Below are 22,395 nucleotides of genomic sequence, written 5' to 3'. Positions count from 1 at the left end.
CTGCGTAGGAGAAGGAGAAGGAGAAGGAGAAGAAGAAGGAGAAGAAGGAGAAGGAGAAGGAGAAGGAGAAGGAGAAGGAGAAGAAGAAGAAGAAGAGTAGCTTGGATTTATACCTCACGATCTTTCCTGTAAGGATACTCAGAAGGGCTTACAACAGTGGTTCTCAACCTTCCTAATGCTGCGACCCTTTAATACAGTTCCTCATGTTGTGGTGACCCCAACCCTAACATTTATCCATTTTACAGATGGAGAACACTGATGCAGAGTTTTAGGTGACCCCTGTGAAAGGGTCGTTCGATCCCCAAAGGGGTCTCGCTCCCCAGGTTGAGAACCACTGGCTTACAAAACTCCTTTTACCTTCCTCTCCCCACGACAGACACCTGGTGAGGCAGGTGGGGCTGAGAGAGTTCGGAAAGAACTGTGATCGGCCCAAGGTAGGCCTCGTGTAGAGGAGCAGAACATCAAACCCTGTTCTCCATATTAGAGTCTGTTGCCCATGTGGAGGATTAGAATCCGCCGCTCTTCACCACTACACCATGTTGGGTCTCCGGGGTCTTCCTCCAAAGGATTGTTTGACAAGTTGTGAGTCAAGATCAGAGAGGCAAAACGCAATTTTCAAAAGCGCTGGATGAGCGTGAGGATAGATTCATGGAGGTGGAGTCTTCTGCCCCCTCTGCCCACCCCACGATGATTCACGGCGCGGCTGCTTTCATCTGTCCTGCTTACACGTCTTGGAACTCTCCCCCGATGTAGCTGCATCTCTGTGAAAGAAAAAAAGAGACAGTTTTCAGTGCTCTTCTATCTGGTTTTTAAACGGATGGAAGACTGTGCAGGAAAAGGGCATCACAGTTCACTTTTGATTTGAATGTTATGTGTTATCTGGTTTGCCAGCCAACCTCCAGGTAAATCATCCCATAAACACCTATACGGCTAATGGTATTAATGCACCAATGTCTCTAATATTCAACATACATAGGCTCAAACAATTACAAATAAGCTTTTATACTGATTAACATAAACAATAAGAACATAAGAAAGAGCCTGCTGGATCAGACTAGAGTCCATCTAGTCATAAGCATAAGCATAAGCATAAGCATAAGCATTTTATTGTCATTGTGCACGCACAACGAAATTAACAGCAGCATTCCTCGATGCACACAATTTCAGACTCAAACATCATCATCCTCCACCCATCCCTACACAGCCCCAAATACATCAATATGAAGCAGCGGAGTTTAGCATAGCCACAGCTCTAGAGTAGAAGCTGTCTCTCAGCCTCTTTGTCCTAGTTCTGAGGGCCCTGTATCGTCTGCCGGATGGTAACAGTTTAAAAAGAGAGTGTGCTGGATGAGACGGGTCCCTCAGAATATTTTGGGCTTTATTTAGGCTTCGGGAATGATAGAGTTCTTCCAAGGAGGGAAGAGGGCAGCCGATAATCCTTTGTGCAGTGGTGATCACCCTTTGGAGCGCCTTCCTATTCGCCACTGTGCAACTGGAGAACCATACACAGATGCAGTAGGTTAGGACACTCTCTATAGCACAGCGGTAAAAGGACACCAGAAGTTTTTCATCCAGTTGTTGCTTCCTTAAAAGTCTCAGAAAGTACAGTCTTTGCTGGGCTTTCTTAACCACCACTGCAGTCTGGTAATTCCCCAGGTCAAATCCTCTTTAATCATAACTTACCCAGAAATTTAAAACCTTAGCCACCCGCTCCTAATTTGATCTCCATTTTATAGTCAAGGGCTGAATTTCCTGAGCTTTCATTCCTTCTATAGTCCACTATTGCGGAGCTCCTTTGTCTTGTTGGTATTAAGAACCAGGTTATTTTCCCTGCACCATGAGAGCAGTCGGTCCACCTTCATTCCGAGTAGAGCAGACTCCATCCCCTCCAGAGATGGAAGCCCCACCACTGTTGTGTCATCCGGGCAAATTTGATAATGGTGGTATACTATGGATAGACAGGAGTACAGTCATTATATGTATAAAGGGTGAACAGTAAAGGGCTCAACACACAGCCCTGTGGCGCTTCCCCATATTTAGAGTAAGAACTGAGGAAACCCGATTTCCCAGTCTTAACCACTCTAGGGAACGCCCAGACAAGAGAGTCCCTAATCCACAAACAGATTGAATGCTTGAGAGTCCAAGATCCACAAGTTTTGTCACTCAGTCTTTGTGGTATGCAGATTGTATTGTAAATGCGGAACTAAAGAGTCCGCAGTTAAGAGCGATTCCGCACATTAATTCCCCTGATGTCTCCAGATGCGTCTAAAGCAGTGTGGAGACTAATGGCAATGGCGTGCCCCTCCGTTAGATCTCTCTCTTCTTAGTCCGATATGTGCTTAACTGATGTTTATCAAATGTATCTGGAAGGCAAGAACTAATATGCCTATGGACCAGTTTTTCAAAACACCTCATGATGATGGGGGGTGAGTGCCACTGGTCTATAATCCTGAAGATTGTCAGCAGGAAATCTCTTTGGTAGTGGAACAATGGTGGAAGCTTTCAAACAAGATGGAATGGTGGACTGGGATAAAGATCGATTAAAGATCCCAGTAAAAACACCAGCCAGTTGGTTAGCGCATTCCTTTAACACCCGACCGGGAATACCATCCGGTCCAGCCGCCTTCCAGATGCGTCGTAGAAATGGTGGTAGATTTCAGGAGAAACCCTCCCATCCTACCTCCTCTCACAATACTAGACAACACAGTATCAACAGTAGAGACCTTTAAATTTCTAGGCTCCATCATATCTCATGACCTAAAATGGTCACCTAATATCAAAAATGTCATTAAAAAAGCACACAACAAAAAGAATGTTCTTTCTACTAACTCAGGAAGCTCAAACTGCCCAAGGAGCTGCTGGGATACAGTTCTACAGAGGAATCCATTGAGTCCTGTTATCTGCACCTCTATTGAGACTGTGTGGTTTGGTTCTGCAACCCAACAAGATCGTACACAGACTCTCAGAGAATAATCAGAACTGCAGAAAAACAATTGCTGCTAACCTGCCTTCCATTGAGGACCACCTGTATACTGCACGGGTCAAAAAAAGGGCTGTGAAAATATTTACTGACCCCTCGCATCCCTGGACACATAAAACTGTTTCAAGCTCTTACCCTCTAAACGCATTAAGCTACAGAGCACTGCACACCAAGACAACTAGACATAAGAACAGTTTTTTCCCGAATGCCATCACTCTGTTAAACAAATAATTCCTCGATAATCAGTCAAACTATTTTATTATATATTTATTATATAATTACTGCACTACTTTTTCTACTCATTCCTATTACCCATCTCCTCCCAATTATGACTGTATGACTATAGCCTGTGCTGACATTTCATTTTATTTTATGATTTTACATTTTATGTTTTCATTACTATTGATTGTTTCCTGATTGCTTACTAGACCTATATGACAATCATTAAGTGCTGTACCTTATGATTCTTGACAAATGTATTTTTCTTTTATGTACACTGAGAGCATATGCACCGGAGACAAATTCCTTGTGTGTCCAATCACACTTGGCCAATAAAGATTCTATTCTATTCTATTCTATTCCTTGGATTCACAGCCCTCAAAACTTGCCTCACCTCATGTTCCTCGACAGTGAGGTGGGAGCTGCAATCACCTAGTGGCTGTGTGTCATCTCCTGCTGATAGACCTGTTTCAAAGCGGGCAAAAAAGTGATTTAGCTCCTCTGCCAGCGAAGAAGAATCCCCATCTACAGAGATGTCATTGGTGGGTTTATGATTGGTAATTTGTTGAATCCCCTGCCACACCTGCCTCATGTTGTTATTATTAAAATAATCCTCAATTTTTCTCTTATAACTCATCTTGGCTTGTCGTAGATACCTCTCTTGAGACTGGCTCTCACCGCACTATATTCCTTTGGCCTCATCACCAGATCTAGAAAGCAATATTCCTGGTCAAGTGCAAAAGTCGCTGAACCTCCTTTGTCATCCAGGGTTTATGGTTGGAGTAAATCTGGATGCGCTTATCCACAGTAAGAGTGTCTGTGCAGTAGGTGATATAACTCAGAACAGCAGTGGTATATTCCTCCAGATCTGGGTGGTAGAAAACATCCCATCTAGTCCAGCACTCTGCTACTCGCAGTGGCCCACCAGGTGCCTTTGGGAGCTCACGTGCAGGAGGTGAAAGCAATGGCCTTCTGCGGCCGCTGCTCCTGAGCACCTGGTCTGCTAAGGCATTTGCAATCTGAGATCAAGGCAAATCAAGACTGGTAGCCATAGATCGGCTTCTCCTCCATAAATCTGTCCAAGCCCTTTTTAAAGCTATCCAGGTTAGTGGCCATCACCACCTCCCTGTGGCAGCATATTCCAAACATGGGCTAGTCACAGTTCTTCTGAGCTCTCTCAGCCCCACCTACCTCACAGGGTGTTTGTTGTGAGGGGGGAAGGGCAAGGGATTGTAAGCTCCCTTTGAGTCTCCTGCAGGAGAGAAAGGGGGGGGATATAAATCCAAACTCCTCCTCCTCCTCCTCCTCCTCCTCCTCCTCCTTCTCCTCCTCCTCCTCCTCTCCTCCTCCTCCCCCTCCTCCTCCTCCTCCTCCTCCTCCTCCTCCTTCTTCTTCTTCTTCTTCTTCTTCTTCTTCCTTCTTCTTCTTCTTCTTCTTCTTCTTCTTCTTCTTCTACTTCTTCCTCTTCTTCTTCTTCTTCTTCTTCTTCTTCTTCTTCCTCCTCTTCTTCCTCTTCTTCTTCTTCTTCTTCTTCTTCTTCTTCTTCTTCTTCTTCTTCTTCTTCTTCTTCTTCTTCTTCTTCTTCTTCTTCTTCTTCTTCTTCTTCTTCTTCTTCAGGACATAAGAAAGAGCCTGCTGGATCAGACCAGAGTCCATCTAGTCCAGCACTCTGCTACTCGCAGTGGCCCGCCAGATGCCTGGCAACCCAAATTTCCACCTTTGGACCAACTGACACTCTTCTTTTGGGCTTCTGACAGGTCGAGTCCGAAGACCAAGTCTTGGCTACTTTTTGTGGGAGAGAGGCCACAGACACAGAGCTGACTCCGGGCCAGCAAGCTATCATGTCTCCTGGTTCATACATGAGCCTCACGTTCCGGTCAGACTTCTCCAATGAGGAACGCTTCACGGGCTTCGACGGCCATTACACAGCAGTTGGTAAGTAGTTCCTGTCCTACGATGTGGTCTCCCAAGCCTCTGGTTTTCAGTTTTTCACCTTCAGTGAACATTTTCTATGGTCTTTACCAAGGAAGGGGTTGTACTCAGTGGTGTGATCCAAAAATTTTAGTAACAGGTTCCCATGGTGGTGGGATTCAAACTGTGGCATAGTGCCAATGGGGCTGAAGGCGGGGCACGATGGGGCGTGGCCAGGCATTCTGGGGGCGGGGCATTCCTGGGCGGGGCTGTGGCAAGGACGCAGCCGCTGCGCTGGTCCTTGGGCGGGAAACGAATGCACGCAGGCGCATTTCCCGCCGTAAAGCAAGAGCCAATCAGGAATGAGGAGCGAAAGAGGTACTGAAGATGATCCCTCCCTCTGAGCTTGGTTCAAGTTGGATGAACTGAGTTGAACTCAGTTGCTGTGGGGAGTGACGAGAGTCGACCCTAGGTTAAAGGAACCGTGTCGAACCTAGTTAAAGGAACCGTGTCGAACCTAGGTTCACTCTGCAGTGGGGAATCAACCTAAGGGACCTTTCCCCACGGTTTTTGGTCTTCTTGTCCAGGAACTCAAAAGCAGAGGCGAGCAAATTTTGTTGCGCTTGATTTGGAACACATGTGGCATTTCCAAACTTTCTTGGGGAAACACTCGTTTAAAAATATTGCCCTTGTCAGAGAGTTCTTCTACAACTTTGGGCTGGCACATTTACTAATGTATTCACTGAAACGTTTATATCCCCCTGGTCCAAGGCAGCATAGAATAATAGTTGCACAATACTGATTCATTGCCTCATAAGCATTATACTGCCTATTGTTTATTCTGATTCCAAGAAGAGTTTTTATTTTATTTTTGCATGTAAATGCTGCAGTGTTTACATTTTAAAATAACTTAGCGGTTTATATTTTAAGTTAAACCTGCTGTCCCCTACAAATGTTGACACTGGGACTTTTTCCTTGGAATGATCAGGAGCCAAAAAAAATTCAGCACTTGCAGAAGTTTCTGTACAGTCTTCAAGGGGAAGTCCCCACAAAGCATGGGGGCAGTAGTCAGTCATGAATCAGCAAAAGCGTGAGCGGCAGATGCTAGGTCAACCTGTGACCAAAGGCGAGAATTTCCCATGCTAATCCCTTGCTTCTACTTTGTCCCATTGCAGATATAGACGAATGTCTTGAGAAGAGTGATGAGGAATTGGCTTGTGACCACCACTGTCACAACTATATTGGCGGCTATTACTGCTCCTGCAGATTCGGTTACATCCTGCACTCTGACAACAGGACATGTAAAGGTATCATCTTTCTTATGCACTGTTCTTTCTTATGCACTGTTTGGATGCCTTGACTAGAAGAAGAAGAAGAGGAGTTTGGATTTATATCCCACCTCTCTCTCCTGTACGGAGACTCAAGGTGGCTTTCAAGCTCCTTTCCCTTCCTCTCCCCACAACGGACACCTGGCGAGGCAGGTGGGGCTGAGAGAGTTCTCTTAGAGACTGGGATTTGCCTGTGGTAGGGAACCAGCAGCTCTCCAGATGTTCAGGAACTACAATTCCCATCAGCCCCTACCAGCATGGCCAATTGGCCATGCTGACAGAGGCTGATGGGAATTGTAGTTCCTGAACATCTGGAGAGCCGCAGGTTCCCTACCCCTGGACTAGCCCAAGGTCGCCCAGCAGGAACGTTGGAGTGCAGAAACACATGGCCACGATTACAAACCTCCAGGTGGAACCTGCAGATCTCCTGGAATTACAATTGATCTCCAGGCAACAGAAAATAAATTATCCTGAAGGAAATGGCTGCCTTGAGGGATGGACTCTACACCCTACTGAGGTCCCTCCCTTCCTCCAACTCCACCTTTTATGGCTCCCAATCTTGATCCTCCTTGATCTGAGATGGCAAATGGCTTAGCAGACCAGGTGCTCGGGAACAGCAGCAGCAGCAGCAGCAGACCCTTGCTTTCACCTCCTGCACGTGAGCTCCCAAAGGCACCTGGTGGGCCACTGCGAGTAGCAGAGTGCTGGACTGGATGGACTCTGGTCTGATCCAGCAGGCCAGTTCTTATGTACTTGTGTTCTTGCCCCTGCAAATCTCCAGGAATTTCCCAATCCAGAGTAGGCAAACCTAATTGTAACCCAGCCTGCTGTGACGTCCACAGACTGTTAAGAACATAAGAACATAAGAACTAGCCTGCTGGATCAGACCAGAGTCCATCTAGTCCAGCACTCTGCTACTCGCAGTGGCCCACCAGGTGCCTTTGGGAGCTCACGTGCAGGAGGTGAAAGCAATGGCCTGCTGCTGCTGCTGCTCACGAGCACCTGGTCTGCTAAGGAGGATCAAGATTGGTAGCCTTAGATCGACTTCTCCTCCATCAATCTGTCCAAGCCCTTTTGAAAGTTAAAGCAGTTACCTGGACCACAGGTAACTCAACTGTCCTCAACGAGGGGAAGAGTTTTTATATTAATGGTCCCTGCCTGGGGGAGCTCTCTGCAGATGACATCCAGGATCTTGCTAGCTTCTGTAAATCTCTGTAAAGCAGAGTTGTTCCACCAGGCATTCCGCTGAGGACAGTTGAGGCCAATTTTCCGCCCGCCAACAGCGCTGTCTCGTTTCGACAGCAGTCGGGGATGTAGGTTGCTGGGTGCTAATGGATGATGTTTTGTTAGGATATTATTTTACTGTCTTGTATTGTTAACAGCATGTATGTTTTATCATTGTTGAATGTGTTTGTGGAGCTGCTGTGAGCCAGAGTTAGAGGCGGTCAATATCTGAATCCCAGTGTTGAGAAAGAAACAAAATCAGGGGAAGGCCTCAGCCTCTAGGTCCTATTGTTTGCCCTCCAGAGAAGAACATAAGAACTAGCCTGCTGGATCAGACCAGAGTCCATCTAGTCCAGCTCTCTGCTACTCGCAGTGGCCCACCAGGTGCCTTTGGGAGCTCACAGGCAGGAGGTGAAAGCAATGGCCTTCTGCTGCTGCTGCTGCTCCCGATCACCTGGTCTGTTAAGGCATTTGCAACCTCAGATCAAGGAGGATCAAGATTGGTAGCCATAGATCGACATAAGAACATAAGAACAAGCCAGCTGGATCAGACCAGAGTCCATCTAGTCCAGCTCTCTGCTACTCGCAGTGGCCCACCAGGTGCCTTTGGGAGCTCACAGGCAGGAGGTGAAAGCAAGGGCCTGCTGCTGCTGCTGCTGCTCCCGAGCACCTGGTCTGTTAAGGCATTTGCAACCTCAGATCAAGGAGGATCAAGATTGGTAGCCATAGATCAACATAAGAACAAGCCAGCTGGATCAGACCAGAGTCCATCTAGTCCAGCTCTCTGCTACTCGCAGTGGCCCACCAGGTGCCTTTGGGAGCTCACAGGCAGGAGGTGAAAGCAAGGGCCTGCTGCTGCTGCTGCTGCTCCTGAGCACCTGGACTGTTAAGGCAATCTCAGATCAAGGAGGATCAAGATTGGTAGCCATAGATCCACTTCTCCTCCATAAATCTGTCCAAGCCCCTTTTAAAGCTATCCAGGTGAGTGGCCGTCACCACCTCCCATGACAGCATATTCCAAACACCAACCACACGTTGTGTGAAGAAGTGTTTCCTTTTATTGTTCTACCTCTGACTGTTCCCCACCCCCTTTGTGGTTGTTGCAGTGGAATGCAGTGACAATCTCTTCACCCAGAGGAACGGAGCCATCAGCAGCCCGGACTTCCCCAACCCCTACCCCAAGAGTTCGGACTGCTTGTACCGTATTGAGCTGGAAGAAGGGTTCTTCATCACCCTGCAGTTCGAAGACAGCTTCGATGTGGAGGACCACCCAGAAGTGTCCTGTCCGTATGATTATGTAAAGGTGAGCACAGCCTGATGGGGGCAGCAGTGGCGTAGGAGGTTAAGAGCTCGTGTATCTACTCTGGAGGAACCGGGTTTGATTCCCCGCTCTGCTGCCTGAGCTGTGGAGGCTTATCTGGGGAATTCAGATTAGCCTGTGCACTCCCACACATGTCAGCTGGCTGACCTTGGGCTAGTCACAGCTTCTCGGAGCTCTCTCAGCCCCACCTACCTCACAGGGTGTTTGTTGTGAGGGGGGAAGGGCAAGGAGATTGTAAATCCCTTTGAGTCTCCTGCAGGAGAGAAAGGGGGGATAGAAATCCAAACTCTTCTTATTATTATTATTCATACAGTGGAGTAGCTAGGGAAAATGGAGCCTGGGGCACCATCTGAGTTTTCTCCCGCCCATATGGGTGGCCGCCAGTGGTGGGATCCAAAAATTTTAGTAACAGGTTCCCATGGTGGTGGGATTCAAACTGTGGCGTAGCGCCAATGGGGCTGGGTGGGGCACGACGGGGGCGTGGTGAGGCATTCCGGGGGTGGGGCATTCCTGGGCGGGGCTGTGGCAAGGACGCAGCCGCTGCGCCGGTCCTTGGGCGGGAAACGAATGCACACAGGCGCAGGCTGCCACGCACGGCGGTGCACCTCCTGCTAGACTGCTTCAAGTTCTGCGCGCTACTGCTGAGAGGAGGGGCGCAACGAAGGCAAAAATCACGTGGCAAAATCACCCATTAGTAACCCCCTCTCGGCACACGCAAATAATTAGTAACCTACTCTCGGGAACCTGTGAGGACCTGCTGGATCCCACCTCTGGTGGCCGCCCTCCCCAACCACGACTAAACAACTGTTTTCTTTGCACCAGGTCATCTCAAAGTCACCATCACATTATAGAACATGCCCAAACTCACAAATCTGGATAAAAGCCAGATCCAGATGAGTTTAAACGGATCCTCATGAATTAATATGATTTTTGCATTGGAATGAAATGAAACCCCCACGAAACTATAGAGCATAGATGTCAAACTCGTGGCCCTCCAGATGTTATGAACTACAGTTCCCATCATCCCATGCCAGCATGATGCTGGCAGGGGATGATGGGAACGGTAGTCCATAACATCTGGAGGGCCACGAGTTTGACACCTGTGCTATAGAGCATGTCTACAAGCAGCACCAAAACAATCACGCCTCCCACGATCTGTGGCGCCACAGTGGCGCAAGAACCTGCCCGAAGAACACGGATCCTCATGATTTTTGCACTAAGTCATCCCAAAATCACCGGCACATCACAACTCCAGCCTTCACAACTCCAGCTCGTTTGCCCACAGATCTTGTTTGGGCAGCTCACAGTATTTGTTAAAACTCTCCTTCGACATGTTTTAAATTAATCACCTTTCTGCCTCTTCATTGTCCAGCTTTCAGCTCTGCACATAGTCGTGGGGAATACGGTGGCATAAATTATCTTTACAGGGGATATTCACTTACAACCCGAGGTGGGATCCAGCAGGTTCTCACCAGTTCCCGAGAGGGGGTTACTAATTATTTGTGTGTGCCGAGAGGGGGTTACCAATTGGGTCCGCTTTTCCGTCTCCATGGCCTCACCTCCCCAAGAGGCATCCTGCCTTTGAACGCGAAGGTTCCATATAGCAATGGCGACTAATAATGTCACTCCCTGAACTGGGTTAATCCCTTTCAGGTACTGCAATTCATGGATTCTCAGCCTTTCGTACCTTTTATCTCACCAGTCTCTATCAAAGAACCTGTGTGTTTCACCATTGCTGTGTTCAGATTTGTGAGTTGGGGCATTTTCTATAATGTGATGATGATTTAGAAATGACCTGGTGCAAAAAAATGTTTTGGGGTTGTGGTGGGGTGGCTGCCCATGGGGGGGCATCTAACCAGGGCTCAGGTTTGCCCAGGTATGCCTCTGCCCCCTTTGCTGAGGGGGGGCTGGCGAGGGAACCTGTTACTAAAATTTTTGGATCCCACCACTGCTTACAACCCTTTCAAAAAGGTTTCTGATTTATTTTATTCCCTTTAACCTCTGATTTAGTAGTTCTGTAGTAGTTCTGACCGCCTGCCTACCCCCTCTCTGTTTCTGTTCTATTTCCTTTGGCAGATCACAGCTGGGCTGAAAGAGTTTGGGCCCTTTTGTGGAGAAAAATCTCCGGGACGTATCGAAACCAGAAGCAACAGTGTCCAAATCCTGTTCCACAGTGATAACTCGGGAGAGAACGGAGGCTGGCGGCTGTCCTATACAGCAATCGGTGAGCTTTTCCAATACAATGTTCTTTGAGTTTGTGAGGTTTCTGCTGATCTCCCGTGTTTTGACACCACTACTGAATTTAGGCTTACCATTGGTGTCATGTTGTGGTTAAGGTGTTGGATCTGAATCTGAGAAACTCAGGTCGATTCCGCACGTGCGTTATCGACCTAAGTTCGAGCTGCGTTCGGCCTAAGTGCTATACACAACCACTGGGATTGACATGGTTTTGTACCAGCTTCGCCCCGTGTAACGGTCAAATTTCCGACTCCAGTTGGGAACGACTACTTTTTCAGGGAACCACGCTCGAACTCAGCTCGATTCCAGGAAAGTCCGGAATCTCTGGTTCCAGGAGTCCCCCACTCAGCCAATCACAGCTGAGTGTTTTGGGGATACATACAGCTGGCCAATCAAAAAACGCCACCTTCGTCCCTCCGTTCCTGTGGCAGTTTTTTAATAACGTGTGTGGGGATAGACAGAACATGGCCGTAGAACAGCAGCCAATCGGAATGGAGCACAGGATGATTCCACCCTCCGAGCTGGGATCAAGCTGGTTGCAGTGGGGAACAACAATGGTTTCGACCTAGGTCAGTACCCTTCTCAGGAAACTGGGTCGAACCTATTTTACTCGTGTGCGGAATCGCCCTCAGGTTCAAATCCTCACACTGCCACGGAAGCTTGTTGGGAGACCTTGGGTCAGTTGCACGCCCTCGGCCTAACCTACCTCACTAGGTTGTTGTAAGGATAAAATAGAGGCAAGGAGCATGATGTAAGCGTAGGCTAATATAGTCAATAGAGATACTTAGCAGCAGAGATGTGGAAGCAGTCTAGTGTGGAAAAAGTAAGATAGCCAGAGATACTTTGAGTTGCTTTTTGTCTAAAAATAGTTTACTAGCTTAAAGGAAGGGTTACATGGAATAAAACAACAAATGCTGCACTGCTCTGTTACATATTTACAGTAGTAATTGCCATCTAGGACTACATCTTGCTTTCTGTCTGCTATCTCGCCTCGTGGTTCTGAACATGTACAGTGAACAAAGAAAACAGGTAACTTTATAATTTTAGATTTACATGCTTACTAACATGTAGGCAATGGCGGTCTGACTGACCAATGGCTAATCAATAGACCAGGTCATAGAACAGTGACCTCAGCAGCTTATTTACATCCAGATAGTTAAACCCTTAGTAACCGAATTGTGACAGACACTTGCAAATACCAACAGTTAGCCACTTGGGGACTCCGTGGGGGGGAAAAGAAGGATGTAAACAAAGCAAATAAAAATAAATGGCCACTAACCTGGATAGCTTTAAAAAGGGTGTGGACAGATTTATGGAGGAGAAGTCGATCTATGGCTACCAATCTTGATCCTCCTTGATTTCAGATTGCAAATGCCTTAGCAGACCAGGTGCTCGGGAGCAGCAGCAGAAGATATAAGAACATAAGAACTAGCCTGCTGGATCAGACCAGAGTCCATCTAGTCCAGCTCTCTGCTACTTGCAGTGGCCCACCAGGTGCCTTTGGGAGCTCACGTGCAGGAGGTGAAAGCAATGGCCTTCTGTGGCTGTTGCTCCCGAGCACCTGGTCTGCTAAGGCCTTTGCAATCTCAGATCAAAGAGGATCAAGATTGGTAGCCATAGATCGACTTCTCCTCCATAAATCTGTCCAAGCCCCTTTTAAAGCTATCCAGGTTAGTGGCCATCACCACCTCCTGTGGCAGCATATTCCAAACACCCATCACACGTTGCGTGAAGAAGTGTTTCCTTTGATTAGTCCTAATTCTCTCCCCCCCCCCCCCGCATTTTCAATGTATGCCCCCTGGTTCTAGTATTGTGAGAAAGGTGCCCACCTCCCAGGTAGGAGACATCGCAGGATCAAACAGAGGCTGACCAGGACACAGATCTGATTATCCACACTTAGCTATGTGGAGAGATGAGGGAAGGGGAGAGACGAAAATGTACTGGAACTGGACAAATATGCTGCAGTTGTCTGTACTTTTCTGTGCTCTGTTAGTAGCTGTCTCTGCCAGGAAGTGGCAGGAATTGTCATGCTAAACACCTCCCGTGTGCCAGGAAGACATTTGGCCTCAGCCCACAGGGAATCCTCGCTGCATCCCAATTCTGCTTTCTGCCTAACTGGACATGGCGGGTTTTCTCCTTCCTTTCTGTCTCCTTATTTGCACTCTGGAAAAACAGGGGATCCGTGCCCGCTGGTGGAGCCGCCACTGAATGGCAAGATCGAGCCCTCGCAGGCAACGTACACCTTCAAAGACCAGGTGGTCATCAGCTGCCACACCGGCTACAATGTCCTCAAGGTAGGCTGGTCGTGGGGACCAACCTTTATTGGGAAGCGATACTGAGAGCCAGTGTGGCGTCGTGGTCAAGAGCAGGTGGATTCTAATCTGGAGAACCGGGTTTGATTCCCCACTCTTCCACCTGAGTGGCAGAGGCTTACCTGATGAACCAGATGTGTTTCCGCACTCCAACATTCCTGCTGGGTGACCTTGGGCGAGTCCCAGTTCTCTCAGAACTCTCTCAGCTCCACCTGCCGCACAAGGTGTCTGTTGTGAGGAGAGGAGGGGAAAGGAGCTTGTAAGCCACCTTGAGCCTCCTTACAGCAGAGAAAGGTGGGGTATAAATCCAAACTCTTCTTCCTTTTAAAGGAAAGTGTCCAGCTTTTCTAAATCACCTGAAGCTCCTGCCTGATATCACAACACCAGCCTTTATTGGCATATAAAACAGGACAAAATTTTAAAACAAAAGAAGGTTAAGAAATACAGTTAAAATTAACTAATTTCCAGTATAAAATTTGCAACAGTTTCACAAAAGAGTACATCAGAGCTGTTCAGGAGATTGGGTATCTTATAACACTCATGCCACTGAGAACATTGCAAGAAAATAGAATTCATATATTTCATGCGTATCTTATCATATTTAGGGCATACAAACAGAGAATGGTGAAGTGTTTCAACTGTAACCAGATCACAAGAACAAACCCTTTTAGAGCGTTGCATATTCTTACATCTTCCCTCCAGCAGAGCTGATGGCAGCACATTACATCTTGCAGTAGCCGAGGCTCTCCTCTGGGTGGGATTAATCAGCAGACGAAGATATGCTGCCATAATTCCTCGCTCGCATGGGATTAATAATGTAGTCGGAGAACAGGTTGTCTTGGCAGCACGAGTCAAATTATGAAAATCAAGATCCAAGAGCCTATTCTTAACTAGTCTGAAGGCTTCCCCCTTTGTGAGCATAAGGAGTGATTCCAAGGGGAAACCAATAGCTTCAACCTTTCTAAAGATCAAAGTATACCATTCTGAAATAAAGTGATCTGATAACATAGAGGGAATATAGCTATTGGATCCCACTAGAAAATGTATATGCAGCCTGCTGCCTGATATTGAATTAGACCAGTGGTGGCGAACCTTTGGCACTCCAGATGTTATGGACTACAATTCCCATCAGCCCTGCCATCATGACCAATTGGCCATGCTGGGAGGGGCTGATTTGAATTGTAGTCCATAACATCTGGAGTGCCAAAGGTTTGCCACCACGGTATTAGACCCTCGGTCCCTCAAGGTTACTGTGACGGGCTCCTCTGACTGGCAGCTGCTCACCAGGGTGATTCTCAGTTCTGAACCGTTGTGATAATATTCACACAAATCTGGTGATGCAGTGGAACTTATTTAACTTCATGTCACATATTTGTTGATTTTTGTTTAGTTTAGTTTACTGGGTTTAATATGCTGCCCCTCCCTTTTTGGGCTTGGGGCCGCTCACAATATAAAACAATATAAAAAATAAAACAAATATATAAAACAAAACTCTTTTATTATACCCTGCTCAAATCCCTCCTCGTCCTCATGCTCTCTCCCCCCCTTCCAATCTCCAGGAATATACCGGCTTGGATCTGGCAATCCTAGCTGTTCTCCCCTCTTGTACTAGTCTCTCTAGCACAGGGATCAGCAACCTTTAACACCCAAAGAGCCATTTGGACCCGTTTTCCACTTGGAGCCACAAATACTTTTTGATATCTAAAATGAAGATAACACTGTATATATTCTCATGCAGGGAGACGTTCCCTTCTTTGGGGCCCATTTTTACCCATCAAAGCAAAAAAAAAAAGGGGGGGAGGGTTAAAAAGCCTGTTGTTTTGTACATGATTCAAATGACCTCCTCGGCAATGCAGAAGCAAACAATTCCCACCCCCACCCCTGTGTCAAACAGCCCCGACGAGTGCAACCTTGCAGGGCTGCAGGTAATAACTCCTTTCAAACCTGACATCGTCTTTCTCACCTGGACTCAGCCAGACTGCCATCCGCCAGGAAAGCCCCTGGAGCTCAGTAGGGTTGCTGGGGGGTCAGCAGTGGCATAGTGGCTAAGAGCAGTGGCTAAGAGCAGGTGCACTCTGATCTGGAGGAACCGGGTTTGATTCCCAGCTCTGCTGCTTGAGTTGTGGAGGCTTATCTGGGGAATTCAGATTAGCCTGTGCACTCCCACACATGCCAGCTGGGTGACCTTGGGCTAGTCACAGCTTTTCGGAGCTCTCTCAGCCCCACCCACCTCACAGGGTGTTTGTTGTGAGGGGGGAAGGGCAAGGAGATTGTCAGCCCCTTTGAGTCTCCTACAGGAGAGAAAGGGGGGGATATGAATCCAAACTCTTCTTCTTCAACCCAAGGTGGCGCTGCTGGGGTCCCCATGTGGCCCCACCCCCCAAGGACCCAGGGAAGGGGGAAACGAGGCCACCCAAAGCAGGGTTGACCCCTGACCCCCGATTCAAGGGGGGCGGACTGAGGTTAGGATCACGCTGAAAATCTGCGCTCCTGCAACTCTCTCCCATTTCCCGCCCCTCGCTGCTCTCCTGTTCAAGAGGATCCACTAGCGGTGCTCTGCCCCCACCCCGTACCATCATCACCGCCATCAGCCAACCAGGCAGCTGAGACAGGGAAGCCGGAAGTGGCTTGGGATAGCCGTCTCAGGCTGTGCCCCTCTCTCTTTTCCATTATTGACCTTTGAGGCCTTATGCAGCCTGGGACCCTCGTACCTTCGGGACCGCATTACACCATATGTCACTACTCGGCCTCTGCGCTCAACAGAGGCCAATTTGCTAGTGGTTCCTGGCCCCTCCATGATGCGGCTGGCCTCCACTCGGACCAGGGCCTTCTCGGCCTTGGCCCCCGCCTGGTGGAACACTCTCCCTCCAGCTGTCCGGGCCCTGTGGGATCTTGGTGAGTTCCGCAGGGCCTGTAAGACTGAGTTGTTCCACCGGGCTTTTGGAGTGTCCAGCCACTGAAGTGCCCCCTCCCTTTTATTCCTCCGACTTGGAGTTCCTTGCCATCTAGGGGACCCACTTTCCTGTTTTGTTCCCCCCCCCTCTCTCTGGGAGGGTTTTAATTGGGGTTTATCGCTGACGCCATCTTTGTTAATTACTGCTGTGTTTTAATCTAATTTTAATGGGGTTTTGTTTGTATATGTTGTATGAGGAAATTATGCTGTGCACCGCCCAGAGCCCTCCGGGGGTAGGGCGGTATACAAAACCCATAAATAAAAAATAAATTAATTAACCCTTAGGGCGACTCTCCAAAGGAGGCTGAGAGGAGCCAAGCCACCCAGAGCCGCAGTACAAGGACAAAAGAGCCGCGTGAGGCTCTGGAGCCGCAGGTTGCAGACCCCTGCTCTAGCAACAGTGAGGGCAGGTCACGAGGCAGAAGCGGCCCGCCCCTTTGACCCCCCTTCCTGTTTGCTTTCTGTCTCCCTCTTTGCAGGATGACGTGGAAAGTGAAACGTTCCAGATCGAGTGTATGAAGGACGGGACGTGGAGCAGCCAGATTCCTGTTTGCAAAAGTAAGATTCTTTTCCACCCCCTGGAGCCCTTTCTTAACAGCCACCTCACCGTCCGTCCTAGGTTAAAGTATTCCCCCAGCCGCCCATCAAAGGACACCTCTTTGTGGCCAGGTGAGGGCCATACTCCTCGTTGGTGTGAGGGGCATCTTATGGGTCTGCCTGTCTGGACAGCTGGATGGCTTCTCAAAATCCTCAGCAGAAAGATCCTTGAAGACCCAGCAAGCGCCCAAGAAAATCAGCAGGGGTATATCTGTGCAAAACAGCACCTTCGGCAAGCACTGAAAACCCCTTTCCCTCCAGTGTGGTGTAGAGGTTAAGAGCAGGTGCGCTCTAATCTGGAGAACCGGGTGTGATTTCCCGCTCTGCTGTGGAGGCTTATCTGGTAAACTAGATTAGCTTGTGCACTCCAACACATGCCAGCTGGGTGACCTTGGGCTAGTCACAGTTCTTTGGAGCTCTCTCAGCCCCACCCACCTCACTGGGTGTCTGTTGTGAGGGGGGAGGGCAAGGAGATTGTAAGCCCCTTTGAGTCTCCTTACAGGAGATAAAGGTGGGGATATAAATCCAAACTCCTCCTCCTCCTCCTCTTCTTCTCCTCCTCTTTTTCTTCTTCTTCTTCTCTTCTCCTCCTCCTCCTCCTCCTCCTCCTCTTCTTCTTCTCCTCCTCCTCCTCCTCCTCTTCTTCTTCTTCTCTTCTTCTTTTCCTCCTCCTCCTCCTCCTCCTCCTCCTCTTTTTCTTCTTTTTCTCCTCCTCCTCCTCCTCTTTTTCTTCTTCTTCTTCTCCTCCTCCTCCTCTTCTCCTCCTCCTCCTCCTCCTCCTCCTCCTCCTCCTCCTCTTCTTCTTCTTCTTCTTCTTCTTCTTCTTCTTCTTCTTCTTCTTCTTCTTCTTCTTCTTCTTCTTCTTCTTCTTCTTCTTCTTCTTCTTCTTCTTCTTCTTCTTCTTCCCTCCCTCCTCTGCAGCATGGCTGAGTCTAGCTTTAAACTGTGGACTCTGCCCCAAAGTCCATGAACTTTGGAGGACAGTCTGCAGTTTAAAGCTGAACCTGACCAGGTGGAGTCCAGTGCTGGACTGTGGGCTCCACCTCCAAAGTCTGTGTGGACTTTGAAGGAGCCTGAAGTTAAAAGTTCTTGGCGGGGAGGGGGCCAGGCAGCTGAATCTTCCAAACATGCAACAATGAAAATTGCAACATAACACATAGAGTCTTATGCAACACTTTTAGACCGAAACGTCTTTGGGCCCGTTGGCCTTCTTTGGTGGTCAAAAATAAGGTTACAAAATAATTTTGCAAAATATGCCTATTTGAGACAGTAATCACAACAGTAAGTATGCCTCCCTTTCATACTTTGCCCCTTCAGTCTGTGCATGGTTATTAATGGCTCTTGGTTTTATCTGTTGCTCGCTGCATGCCCTCTCTCGCTGCCTGGGTGCTAATTCCGGCTTTTTCTCTTCTTGCTTCTCCCTGACCCCTTTCCACCCCTCCTTCGATCTCCCGCCTTCACCGCAGTTGCTGCAACTGAAGCAACAATTGAAGCCACGGATGTCAGGACAGAGATAAACGTGGACATGGACCAAGTGGCAGAGTGACGGCTGAGCCTGATGCACTGTGCCTTTAAGGAGGGCGTGGCCCCAATCCCTCCCTGGAGGACTGTTAAGGCTTTACCCTCAGCTACTTTTCACAAACTCTCAGGAGACAGTTTGGCATCCTTTCCGCTGCTCTTGGGGGCCAGTTAACCTGTTCCCGCCTGGCATGCTGCTAACTACAACAATGATGGCAGAGAAAAGGAAAGAATAACAATCCATGCATGGCATGAAAGAAAAATGCTTCTCATCAGAACAAAATAACTCTTGATGGTGGTTGGGGGTCTGCACCGTTCTTGGGATGCCTTCTGCAGTCCCCACCCTGGTCTCTCTAATTTAGTGCGCTCCAGTCCTGCAAGAACAAAACGGGCTTTGCAAGGATTCGCTGACTTGGCTGTGATTTTCTTGGTGGTGGGATTTGTTTTTCTCACTCAGTTTCAGTTCTTTTCAGCCTTCATTATTCTCAGGTCTGAAATTTCTCTTTTAGCGAAGCATCAATTGGCCATGCTGGCAGGGGCTGATGGGATTTGTAGTCCATGAACATCTGGAGAGCCGTAGGTTGCAGACCCCTGCTTTAGCCCAAAACTGAACCAGCAGAAAAGCAGATCTTGGGGGATGGTTTGGCCAATTAATTAACAAACATTCTGATCCCTTTTAAAATGATTTGTTTGCTGAAGTGAAAATTCCTTTGTGTTGCCAACTTTTTTGTCTGGGTGAGTGCCTGCACCTGACAGGCAGAAAAGAACAAATGAAGTTTTATTTTCTTCACCTGGTGGTGCAGCGATGGGAGACTCGCCAGCAGAATTTCTGCATCTGAGAGACAAATGTTAATGGCATAGGAGCCCTGCCAGACAAAACGTTGGCAACCCTATTTGTATTTGCTTTATTGATGTGCATGCTACACAACCAGATATTGAATGTACTGAAGCAAATGACATTTCAAACAGGACTGCACCATGCCCTGGAGGGGCAAAAGGCCTATCAAGATAAGAATGCAATTCCTCTCTCAAGCCATGGTAGACCCACAGAAGCCAAGGAAGCCAAATCCCCTGGCAAATCCTGGCTCATTTTTGTTTACATCAAGCATCACCCAAATATGGGCAAAGTCCTAAGTCCACAAACAACACAGGGAAAATGCAACTGACAGCTTTATTCTTCTCATTCTTCTGGAGCAGCAGTGGCGTAGGAGGTTCTCATGTATCTAATCTGGAGGAACCGGGTTTGATTCCCAGCTCTGCCACCTGAGCTGTGGAGGCTTATCTGGGGAATTCAGATTAGCCTGTACACTCCCACACATGCCAGCTGGGTGACCTTGGGCGAGTCACAGCTTCTCGGAGCTCTCTCAGCCCCACCTACCTCACAGGGTGTTTGTTGTGAGGGGGGAAGGGCAAGGAGATTGTCAGCCCCTTTGAGTCTCCTGCAGGAGAGAAAGGGGGGATATAAATCCAAACTCTTCTCTTCTTCTTCTTCTTCATATTGAGAGCTAGCGTGGTGTAGCGGTTTAGAGAGGTGGACTTTGTTCTGGAAAACTGGATTCAATTCCCCACTCCCGTACATGAGCGAGGGACTCTAATCTGACGAACTGGATTTGTTGCCCTGCTCCCGCACATGAAGCCTGCTGGGTGACCTTAGGCCAGTCACAGTTCTCTCCAAACTCTCTCAGCCCCACCTGCCTCCCAAGGGGTCTGCTGTGGGGAGAGGAAGGGGAGGTGATTGTAAGCTTCTTTGAGGATCCTTAAAGGTAGAGAAAAGCGGGGTATTAATTCAACTCTTCTTCTTTTCATATGCATGGCTTTTTCCAAAACTACTGTGGCCGAATTCCCACTGAAAATTTAATCTAGATACAACCAAGTTTCAAAAGAATTGGCACCTTTTCATCCAGGTTCCAACATCCTCACTGCGGCATGTTTCTAGTAAAGATCTCTAGGCCTGCCCCTTGGGGTGTGTGTGTGCCTGCTGTCAGGGGTACAATCGTTGAGCTAGCAGCACCAAAATTTCAGAGAATCTTTAGGAGACCCTCCTGATGATACCACCCAAGTTTGGTGAAGTTTGGATCATGGGGGCCAAAGTTATGGACCCTCAAATGTGTAGCCCCAATCTCCTATTAGCTCCCATTAGAAACAATGGGGGGTGGGGGCACCCCCTTTGGGAGTCCATAGCTTTGAACTCCCTGGACCAAACTTTAAAAAACCTGGGTGGTATCAGTAGGAGATTCTGCTGATGATACCACCCAGGTTTGATGAAGTTTGGATCATGGGGGCCAAAGTTATGGACCCTCAAATGTGTGGCTCCCATCTCCTATTAGCTCCCATTGAAGTGGTTTTTTTTTCAAAAAGGTGCATATACAGGCAGGTCCAGGAAAATCCCGTGATAAGGGGGGGGGGGAGGAGCACCAGAAATGATCCGTGTTCTGTGGTTCGGCAGTGCGGAGATCGCGAGGAAACCTGGATATTTCAGGTAACTATCCCAGGATCAATCGCCAGTGGGAAAACGCCCTGCGGATTCCCTTGTGTAAATTATTGAGGAGGTTCCTGAATTACAGCTCAACACATCCTAGAAAGCAGAAAAGAGGATTCCGAGGGGGTAAGTTGTTATGTCAACACCAGGGGTCATCCTGCCAAAAATAAAGGAATAGAGGAAACTCTTGACATCAGTGGTGGGATCCAAAAATTTTAGTCACAGGTTCCCTCGCCAGCCCCCCTTCAGCAAAGGGGGCAGAGGCGTACCTAGGCAAACCCGAGCCCTCGGCAAAACCTGAGTTGGATGCCCCCCCCCATGGGCAGCCACCCCACCACGACCCCCAATAATTTTTTTTTGCACCAGGCCATTTCTAAATCATCATCACATTCTAGAAAATGCCCCAACTCACAAATCTGAACACAGCAATGGTGAAACACACAGGTTCTTGGATAGAGACTGGGGAGATAAAAGGTACGAAAGGCTGAGAATCCATGAATTGCAGTAGCTGAAAGGGGTTAACCCAGTTCAGGGAGTGACATTATTAGTTGCAATTGCTATATGGAACCTTCACGTTCAAAGGCAGGATGCCTCTCTGGGAGGCGAGGGCGTGGAGATGGAAAAGCGGACCCAATTGGTAACCCACTCTCGGCACACACAAATAATTAGTAACCCCCTCTCGGGAACTGGTGAGAACCTGCTGGATCCCACCTCTGCTTGACATGTAGAAACCTCACGGTGTTGTGGGTACAGTTGGTGTATCCTGAGTTAGACCGTTAGACCCTCTGAATTCCAGCAGGTCATTGAGGCTTAGGGCAGAGATCTCCCCATATTTTGTGACCAAAGACCTTTGAACTGGAGATATCAGGGACTGATCCTGCATGCAAGGAAAACACTTTCCCACTTAGCAATAATTACTCTTCACGTGGCATTTCTGTTATTTCTTTCCCCCACAATCTCCATGTTTCATTTCATCGCTGTCCATCTTGAATCACTGTTGCAGAATAAGAGCTAGCTTCAATTCCAGTAACACCTTGATAGACCCGCAAGATTTTTAGGGTATAAACCTTTGAGGTATTTTACCGCGTTTCCCCGAAAATAAGGCAGTGCCTTATATTAATTTTTGCTCCCCAAGATGCGCTATGTCTTATTTTCAGGGGATGTCTTATATTTCTGTGTTCTGTTCGTCGGGCATGCTTCCAAACAAAAACTTGGCTACGTCTTACTTTCGGGGGATGCCTTATATTTCGCACTTCAGCAAAACCTCGACTACGCCTTATTTTCAGGGGATGTCTTATATTCGGGGAAACAGGGT

General features: G+C 48.2%; 1 protein-coding gene across 1 annotated transcript in view; it reads left to right on the top strand.

Moving 5' to 3' along the window:
• The first annotated feature begins 4,959 nt into the window (after positions 1-4,959).
• MASP1 (MBL associated serine protease 1) overlaps positions 4,960-22,395 on the top strand; it is a 44,459-nt gene continuing 27,023 nt past the window's right edge. The window contains exons 1-6 of the mRNA XM_048506504.1: positions 4,960-5,134; positions 6,286-6,417; positions 8,769-8,965; positions 11,060-11,207; positions 13,397-13,515; positions 16,966-17,044. Coding sequence (XP_048362461.1) covers positions 5,041-5,134; positions 6,286-6,417; positions 8,769-8,965; positions 11,060-11,207; positions 13,397-13,515; positions 16,966-17,044 — 769 coding nt within the window. The 5' untranslated portion in view covers positions 4,960-5,040. The remainder of the gene's footprint in view (positions 5,135-6,285; positions 6,418-8,768; positions 8,966-11,059; positions 11,208-13,396; positions 13,516-16,965; positions 17,045-22,395) is intronic.

This window comes from Sphaerodactylus townsendi, linkage group LG08, assembly GCF_021028975.2.
Source record: "Sphaerodactylus townsendi isolate TG3544 linkage group LG08, MPM_Stown_v2.3, whole genome shotgun sequence".
Lineage (NCBI taxonomy): Eukaryota > Metazoa > Chordata > Lepidosauria > Squamata > Sphaerodactylidae > Sphaerodactylus > Sphaerodactylus townsendi.
Note: the sequence above shows the minus strand (reverse complement) of the source record. Positions and strands in the feature narration are given on the sequence as shown.